Source organism: Dermacentor silvarum, chromosome 6 (assembly GCF_013339745.2).
Source record: "Dermacentor silvarum isolate Dsil-2018 chromosome 6, BIME_Dsil_1.4, whole genome shotgun sequence".
Lineage (NCBI taxonomy): Eukaryota > Metazoa > Arthropoda > Arachnida > Ixodida > Ixodidae > Dermacentor > Dermacentor silvarum.
Window position 1 is genome coordinate 9,974,468 of NC_051159.1, and position 9,805 is coordinate 9,984,272.

Here is a 9,805-nt window from a genome sequence, read left to right on the forward strand (position 1 = left end):
GGAATGGTGAGCACCTTTTGCGTGCTTCCCTGAACGATATGTTTTCACGGACTTTCAGTGTTAGAATTTCTTTCTCTTTTTTCCAGCTTGGACAAGACCGGGAGTACGCTGGATGGTCACCATCGCAATTTACGCAGTGAGGTGTAGCCTCGCAATTGTCTGAGGCATGGCCTTGTACTCCACACTTGGCACAGGTGAGTCGACCACGGCAGCTCTGCGAGCCATGGCCGAATCATTGGCATTGGTAGCATCGTCTAGGATTTGGGTTATATGGTCTTACTGCTATTTTTGTGTAGCCTGTTTCGATGCTTTGTGGCAAGACGCTTAATTCAAAGGTAAGTATCCGGTGTTTCGTGGGAATTTCTTTGTTGTCCCGTCTCCTAACGATGCGCTGCACATTCATGACGTGTTGCTCCTTCCAACCTTCCAACAACTCGGTTTCAGATAGGTCGATGAGGTCTGCTTCGGATACTACCCCGCGTACTGTGTTCATGGAGCGATGCGGTGAAACAGTAACTGGGACATCACCAAAAGTCACAAGCTTGCCGAGTCTGTTGTGTTGTTCCTTATCACGTAGCTCAAGCAGAAGGTCCCCGCTTGGCATTTTGGTGACTTTATAGCCAGGGCCTAGCGTGTTGGTCAAGGTTTTCGCAACTACAAATGGGGATATGGTTCTTGCTAGTCTTTCTGTTCTCTCACTATGTACTACTTGATATCGGGGGAAGATGTCTTTAGGCCGGGTGAACAAATTCAGAAACTCATCGGTGCGTCCCCTCTTCTGAGGGAGACGATCAAGAAGTCGAGGAAAAGCGGGCGTTCCCATAACAATTTTGTGTTGTTCGGCAGCAATGGCAGCCACCCACCACGGAGTCCAACAAGGGGATGCTACAGCACTTCACGTGTAAGGCTGCAGGCGCCAGTCGTACATTGCTGCTATAACCTCATATAAAAACCCAAGAGAGGGCACCTACACAAGGTTAACCCAAGCTGCCTATGAAAAGTGTGGAAGTAACAGAAGAGAAGAGGTGACAGGACAGTGAGGACAGAAAAATAGAGAAGAAAAAGATCGGAGAGCGGGACAGGAAAAGGCGACCACCGATTTCCCCCGGGTGGGTCAGTCCGGGGGTGCCGTCTATGTGAAGCAGAGGCCAAAGAGGTGTGTTGCCTCAGCCGGGGGGCCTTAAAGGTCCGAACACCCGGCATCGGCTCAACCCCCAGGATCCCCCTTTCCCCAGACACGGCTAAGCCGCGCACGGCTACACGCGGAAGGGTCCAACCCCCATGTGCTCGGGTACGTGGTGTCGCAACTCACAAAACGCCTGCTGACGCAGACGCCCCTGCGGGGGATATCAGATATCGTATTGTGTAAGCATTTATATCAAGATCCTTTTTTAAAGTCCTTTGGAGAACGTCCCAAAACAATATCGCATCCTTGCAATCAATAAAACAGTGTTCTATGGTTTCTGGTACATTACAGAGACGACAGTTTATCGAAGATACAAAGATTCCTTTCCTATTTAAACAGGTTTTAACAGGTAACGTTTCAGTGCGCACTTTGAAGAAGATGTTTTAGTGTGAGGAGGAATAGGCATTTTACAGACCCGTGTAAGGACGTCATCTCCAGGTAAGCCGATGTACAGCGATCGGTATAACGGAGGTTTAAAAAGCATATCAATTAGATCTTTATACAGATTTTTCCTTGAGATAGAGAATGAGTACTCATTTGAGAACCTCACTGCAAGAAAACGCACTGAGAGGCACACTTCACACATGAATCCCTGCAAGTATGGATGTGAAGGAAAATTTGTCGAAATTACTAAATATGGTAAAACGTTGAGGAGATTAACTTGCAAGAATGCCCGAAGTAATGGGTGAGAACAGTCTCGAAAACAGATGAAACAACGTTTCGGCAACACACAACCACGCCATACAACCACGCTTCCAAACGTTGCATTCATGCGAACCATATGATTGCGTTCGAGCGCCCTCGGCGAAAGAAACCATTTAGAAACGCGGTACGCGCGAGCGGCGCAGCGTGGCGCCAGCGGTCGAGCGCTGTATCTACTAGCAATAGGTGACCCGTAAAACATGCAATCGCAAGGATCTATGGGGCGCGCCGTCTGCTACCAGCTTCCGGTTCGACGGACGACGCGGCGGCATCGGCGGCATGCCCGGCGCACGTGTTTTTTCTACGCGGTTTCAACTGTCAGTCGTGCGAAGCTTTTCGTCCGCTTTGCCGACCAGCAATGTCGTACCATTCATGCAGCTGATTTCTAGGTTTCCGATCACTCTGGGCGCGACGATGACGAGCCAAGAAAGGCAAGGATACGCTTTTAATCATAAAGGAACTACGGTTTTCGTTTCGGCGGCCTTTTTGTTTCTGCTAGGTTTAGCTCTACGACATTTGCCGTTGCTTGGACGCACCGTCACTGACTGCTCTGCCTGCGGGTCAGTTAGACAAATGAAAAAGTTATCGTTATACGATAATTTATCAAGCGTATAGAAGCATTACTTAGAAAATGCGATGGCTACAGCGGTGCATGCGGCTCTGTGGTCGTAGCTAAAAACCGATATCGTCGGCATAACGGCGCAGCTAGCGCTGAAAATGATAACTTGGCGCTCTGTCAACGGCATTTATCGGTCGAAACTCTGGGTTCATTTGAAGGGGTACGTATGGTTAGACGTTCTCGCTTTTTTGTCAACAATGGCCGTATCGCCGTCATATTACGCCTGCACATTATCTCTATGCGTGCTGAAGGAGCTAAGGAGGGCTAGTTGGTTACGAGTATTATTTATTTATTTATTTATTTATTTATTTATACATACTGCATTGGGCTATCGCAGGAGTGGGAGTGTACATTAGATAAAACATCAGAACATTCGTCTGCACAACTCAACTTCAACACCTTGAAAATCAGCATTGTTACAAAATGAAACATACAACAAGTAACATAAACACAGCATGAATCAACCTAAGTGATATAAAAATTACTCTAAAGGTAACGACCTAGTCTCACCTGGCACTAAGTTCCATTTTTCAATCGTACGAGGAAAGAAACTGTACTTAAATAAGTTAGTGCGCGGTTGAAATGGTGCAAGGTTGAGTTTGTGGCTATTCCTTGTAGGTTTCAATTTAGCAGGAGACAGTTGTTCGTTGATGAGTAGCGTGGGGTGTTAATGAGAATATGCAACAATTTAAGAGATTCACGATCGCGCCGCTCGGACAGAGGTTGTAGACCTAGTGCAACAAGGTGAGATGAGGGTGAGAAGTTCCAGTCATAACGGCGGTATAAAAACGGATTGCTTTCTTTGAACTGATTCGAGAGTGTTAATGTCAGATACCTTATAAGGGTTCCAGATGGGGCAGCCATATTCGAGAATGGGTCGGATGAGCGATTTATATGTTAGCAGCTTTGTTTCACGTGGAGCTTTTCGCAATGTGCGATTTAAATAGCCTATTTTCTTTGATGCTTTACTGCATATGCATTCAATATGCCTTGACCACGACATGTTAGGTGTGAAGATGAGGCCAAGGTACTTATATTCGGACACCCGTGCAAGGCAAGAGCCATTAAATGAATAATTAAACAAAGAAGTAGAGGTGCGCTTACTGAAAGATAAAGTGACTGTTTTTAAAAAGTTTATATTCATTTGCCATTTGTCGCACCACCTGCAAAATTGGGCAAATGAATCGCTAAGTGATATGTGATCAGCATTCGTATTAATTACGTTATAAAGCACGCAGTCGTCAGCATAAAGGCGTATTTTTGCGGATACACAGTTTGGCAAATCATTTATATACAATAAGAACAAAAGAGGCCCCAGGACAGAGCCCTGGGGAACGCCGGATGACACATTTACTATAGACGAGTTTGAGGAATTAAACGAGACATACTGGGAACGGTTATGTAAAAAGCTAGCGATCCAGTCAACTAAGGATGAATTATTAAGTATGGCGCGAAGTTTATGGAGAAGTTTTGAATGTGTAACAGAGTCGAATGCCTTGGAAAAATCTATGAAAATGGCATCAATTTGATTTCCACTGTCCAGAGCGTAAGAAATGTCATGCGAAAATTCTACGAGCTGAGTTATAGTACTAAGCCCGCGACGAAAACCATGCTGGGCATCACTCAAAATTTTATTATTTTCAACAAACTCCATAATATGCCTAAAGATTATATGTTCAAGAAGTTTACATGATTGAGACGTTAATGAGATCGGACGATAGTTTAATGGTGACTGTTTGTTGCCGGATTTATACATTGGAAGAATTTTTGCCAATTTCCAAGCCAAAGGAACTGTCGAGGTAGATTACAAAATTACAGTCAAATACCGGCTAGTCCAGGCACAATATCTAACAAGAAAGGCGTTGTTAATGCCATCAGGGCCACAAGATTTTTTATCTTCTAAGTGCAGAATTAGATTCAAAACACCTTCGAGAGACACGGTAATATCGTCAATTGAATGATGCGAGTCATGAATGAATGCAGGTATGTCGAAGTTATCAGTTGTGAATACTGATTGAAAATATTCGTTGAATGCGGTGGCGATAATTAAAGGGTCACTGGAAGGTACATTATTTATAACAACTGTATTTGTGGAGGCTGACCTGGGTAGAATTGAAGCCCAAAATTTCCGAGGGTTACTCTTCATTAAATGATGCAATGTAACGCCGAAGTAGAAGTCTTTTGATGAATTAATTTTGAGGCGAAGTTCCTCCTTGGCGACATTAAACTCGGCAATTTTAAGGGGGTCGCCTTTTCGTTTTAAGCGCCTTAACCTAGCAACACGACGCGATAAGTGAAGTATGTCAGGTGAATGAAATCCAGGGCAGATGAGGATTATTCTTTTTTGTCTTCAAAGGGACGAAGCACTGGATGCAGCTTGTCACAATCGTTTGAAAAGAGACCACCAAGGAGTTCACATCATTAAATTCGCTGAGCCGTTCGAAATCATCAAAAGAATCGCATAAGAGATCAATAATAGGCGCGTCGTCGGCACGTGAAAAATCAGGAAAAGTAGAATAAACAAAACTATTGTTACCAACTGGAACAGAAATGGATACAAGAACGACCTTGTGGTCTGAAATACCATCTATAACTTCGCATTCGAAACCGTTATCTAAAAGGCGGGGACTAACAAAAACTAAATCCAAAACTGCAGCACCTCTTGTGTTAGCGTCAACGACTTGTTTTAAACCAAAACATAATGAAAAATCTAACAGCGCTTTGCTTATTTCCACATCATAGCCGGTGAGTGATAAAGATGGCCACAAAATACCGGGGGCATTGAAATCTCCAAGACAGATAACGCGTGAAGAAGACAAGATACGCTCGTGCATGAATGTCGTTAAAGCGAGCAGCTGATCTATGTTCGATGACGGCGGTCGGTAGATAACGCCAAATACTATAGAAATGTTTCCGAAAAAGACCTTACACCAAACTGATTCGGTATCAGGTGGGTTGGCGAGTATTGAAAATTTAAGGTCAGACCGCAAAAATAATGCGACGCCACCTCCTCTTCTATGACGTCTATCAGTTCTAACAACTGTAAAACCTGGAGGAGTTATTTCACTATCGAATATGTCATCATGCAACCATGTTTCCGTTACCCCAGCATTATGTGGTGAATGGGCAGAAATCAGCGAAAGAAAATTTGGAAACTTGTTAAACAAACTTCTGGCATTAACATTTAAAACGCGTAGTGGTTCTTGTGGTTGCCTACTCAGGCGTCAGGGATTAACAGTGGTGACTTTTGTTGGGCGGGGAGGAACCTTAGTGAGGGTGTTAGTATCATCGTGCCAGTTGTACCTAACTTTATTGATAAATGCATGATCAAAGCTTAAGTGAACAATGGAGCCATTATCACGAAAGGGCTTAGATGCTTCCCATATCTTTTTTCTGATTGATCGTATGCGCTTTGAAAAATCTTCAGAAATACGAAAGTCGGAACCTTTAAGTTTGTGACCATTTTTAAGGACGTTTGTTTTCTCGCGATAGTCGAGCAATATCATGATAATGGGGCGTGGGCGGTCAGCATGCCTACGACCAATTCTGTGGCACCTCTCAATACTCGGGCATTTGATTTCAAGTTGTTCTTCGAACCACGTGGAAATGTTAGATAGCAGAAGATCGTGAGTTTCATCAGGTGACTCAGTCAAGCCATGCAGCAACAAGTTATTACGGCGAGATCGGTTTTCTAGATCATCATTACGCAAAGCAAGTTGGTCGATTTTTATTTGTAGCTGCTGAATTTCATTATTCACTTTACCATTGTTTCCGATCGAAGGAAGTGTGGCTGGAAGTGATTCTAATGCGGCGACACGTGTCTCTAAGGCATCAAACCTTGATTTAACAGCCTGATGAAAGTCCTTGATATCTGCTATTTCTTGTGATATACGTTGCTGGCCCTTAATTAATTCGGCAAGCATTTGAGCCACAGAAGACAAGTCAACATCCTTGGCATCTGTGGTACTCGTTTCATCGGTAGTGGAAGAGCTTCGCAAACGAATATCAGTCACCGGGCATTCTTTAGTCTAAATTGGCTTAGGAGGCCCCGGATTCAGTTCCACATCACCACTCAAGAGGAGACTGCTGACGCAGTAAATTAGGTCAGAGCACAGAGATACAAAATCATAAGCACATATAGAATTGTGTGGGCGAGAAAACAGCTATAAAGCGATTATCGGAACGAATGCATTTGGCATTCTTGAGGTAACCTACCTGCGTAAAGAGCAGAAAGCGGTTCAGCATCCCACTAGCGCTGCTGTGATCTCACCCACTGAAGAAGGCAACTGTCGATGACGCTTTTATATGTTCAGCTGGGGAAGTCACCATGCCGGACTTGCCGATGATTGGAGGACCCAGGATGACGTCACCGAAGGTGATGGGACGCAGACTATCGGCCGACGAGTCGATGAACAGGCGAGGGCTATCTTCAGTGAAGTAGATAGGGCCGTCCATGCCCTTACTAGCCGAGTTATCCACGTGCTGAAACGTAGTCCAAGAAGGGTTGTCGGTGTCATTGGTATCGGGGCAAAGAAATCCGGTCGGGCCAGGGACAGGATCGGCAAAGCAGGCCAAAAACATGCCGGACTTGCCGATGATTGGAGGACCCAGGATGACGTCACCGAAGGTGATGGGACGCAGACTATCGGCCGACGAGTCGATGAACAGGCCAGGGCTATCTTCAATGAAGTAGATAGGGCCGTCCATGCCCTTACTAGCCGAGTTATCCACGTGCTGAAACGTAGTCCAAGAAGGGTTGTCGGTGTCATTGGTATCGGGGCAAAGAAATCCGGTCGGGCCAGGGACAGGATCGGCAAAGCAGGCCAAAAACTGCGTAAAGAGCAGAAAGCGGTTCAGCATCCCACTAGCGCTGCTGTGATCTCGCCCACTCCGTATGTATGTATCTCGCTGTGTCCCGCTTAAATTCGCGCCGTAAAACCTTGTCTCATAATACCTCTAATGTGCATGCGAGTACTGAAATAGATCTGGTTGGCTGAGTCAATGTTAAAGAAAGAAATATCTTGGGGAATCATTCCGTGTCGGCCCTTACACAGCTAAAAGCCGCCTGATAAGTGGCACTGTACGTTCATTTTCTTTTTGTTCACGGATGGTGTCTGCCTTGTTACAGTTTTGGAAGTGGCAGCCATTTCTCTGATGCTTGTGTACAGCTGACTCAGCAAGGGTTGCTGCAAGGCAGTAGTTACATGCGCTCACCTATAACGCTTGAATTTGAGCAGGCAACGGCTGAACAACCGACGATGGTTTTGCTAGGCACCTGCAACCGGGTAATCTTCGAGTGGGACAAAGCCGGTCTGCAAGCGCAAGTGGCTCAGTCAGCTAAGGCGTTGCGCCGCTGAGCAGCATTTTTTGCATTTCGCCTCCATCGAAATGCGGCCGCGGCGGCCGCATTTCGATGGAGGCGAAATGCAAAAACGCCCGTGTGCTTGCATTGTAGTGCACGTTAAAGAACCCCACGTGGTCAAAATTAATCCGGTGCCCTCCACTACGGCGTGCCTCATAATCAGAACTGGTTTTGGCACGTAAAACCCCAGAAAGAACAGACTGCAAGCGCATCGATGGAATTCAACGGCGAAGCGGTGGAGGCGGCTGCGCTGACTCGAACCGGAAACAGCTAGCAGACGGCGCATCCCACAATCCCTCGCCATTTTACGGGTCACCTATTGGAGTGTTGCCACCGGGACTTCAAGGCTCCGCCAGGCTCCGGGGGGAGGGGGAGGGCACTTTCTACGCCACGCGCGCTCGCATGGGCCTCTGTATCTTTGACAGCCTTCTACAGCGGGGACAACAGAGTCTGCCTTGCGTGAATAAATCAGCACAAGCTCGCGTGAATAAATCCCGGCTGCAGCACCCGCATTTCGATGGTGAAGTCTAATGAAGTGAAGTCCGTGTACGATGCATTGGCTACAAATCCCAGTTGGCCGAAATTAATCCGGGGTCCCCCAATACGACGTGCCTCATAATCACATCTTGCTTTTGGCGCGTAAAACCGCAGAACTTAATTTTCTTGTGGTTGATTTTTATTTTGATTTAGGTATTTAGTACAGATCTGATTGTGAGCGAACGGTGGCGTTTTGAAATGCGCACTTACTTATCTCTTTTCCGGGGACTGTATTTCACCCACTAACGTAAAGTTATCGCTCAGCGGAATACTCACATGCATGATGGGAACTTACTTGAATGCTGTCGTGGATTCTATCTGTTGTGTCTGTTCTCGCCGAACTTTGTGTAATCAGATTGTACGCACGACACAAACTGCGCAGTACTTCCTGGAAAACACTCGGATACCAGGTATTACGCTTGAACGTTCGACGAGTCATGTATAAAAGCCGACGCGCTTCGGCGATCGCCGACTGTGCTCGCCGGTATCATGGAGCTATGAGTGTCCCTTGCTTTGCTGGGCACATACTGGCGCAATAAAGAGTTGGCGTTTTGGAGTTACGCGTTTGACAGTGTGTTCTACGCCATCCCGACCACGTGGCACTGTGATCTGAATGGCGCGAATTCACGTTGTATTACGCAAGTTACAACTCATAACTTCCAGTGTGTAGCAAAGAAAGAAGCCGGCAATTCACAATTTGGCGAGTTGGCTGCTTTTTTATAAGCAGATGTAAACGTTTAACCTTCGCAACAATGAACCAGGATGGTTTGTTCCGAGTCTCACGGGGATCTTCCTTTCGCTTCTCCACGTGATGTGGAGCCTCGCACTGTCTATGGGGTGAACCAAAAATGAAAACCACGCAATTAAATGAGCTTTGTGCTCTGCTTAAAGGCGCAAACGTGCTTTTAAATATGATACGTTACAAAAGCAGATTTACAAGTTTGCAGCTGCGCACTCCGTACCACGGTAGAACAACAAAGACATGTGTCTCAATGGTACCGCTTGTCTGCAGAGTGAGCTGACTACAACTTTGTTCGGGCTTCATCCCTTTGCCGGTAGGAGTGCTGCAGTGTTGGGAGGTCATCATTTCCTGTCGTCTCCTGCCCCAGCCCATCACGCGAAATGTGTAATGCCATGTATCTGCACAAAATGCGCAATTTCCGGAGATTTCATAATTATGATAGTGTAAATGTTGACGATTGTTAGGTTTATAACGATAAAGAATAAATGAAACAAAAAATGATCAGAGAATACCCATAGCAATACTAGGGCCCAATAGAAAAAGCATTGGTGTGGGCCAACCCAAGTTTGCCAACTTGAAATTTAGAGGTGGGCCAAACTAAATGTCGGGGTGGGACAACTTGAAATTTAGAATGGGGCAACATATACTTGGAGGTGA

At 45.8% G+C, this 9,805-nt stretch overlaps 1 protein-coding gene across 1 annotated transcript; it reads right to left on the bottom strand.

Moving 5' to 3' along the window:
* Nucleotides 1-5,731: 5,731 nt before the first annotated feature.
* LOC119456543 (uncharacterized) lies at nucleotides 5,732-7,214 on the bottom strand. The gene is made up of 2 exons (XM_049668638.1): nucleotides 6,834-7,214; nucleotides 5,732-6,535 (listed from the first exon to the last, which is right to left on the bottom strand). The coding sequence occupies exons 1-2, from the start codon at nucleotides 7,212-7,214 to the stop codon at nucleotides 5,732-5,734; spliced, it is 1,185 nt and encodes a 394-aa protein (XP_049524595.1).
* Nucleotides 7,215-9,805: the final 2,591 nt, after the last annotated feature.

What these genes read in the sequence shown, in the direction of transcription:
- LOC119456543 (XM_049668638.1), bottom strand. Translation starts at nt 7,214, where the DNA reads ATGGACGGCCCTATCTACTTCATTGAAGATAGCCCTGGCCTGTTCATC. An exon ending in TCATCGGCAAGTCCGGCATG is followed by an intron (nt 6,536 to 6,833) that starts GTGACTTCCCCA and finishes AAGCCAATTTAG; the next exon opens with ACTAAAGAATGCCCGGTGAC.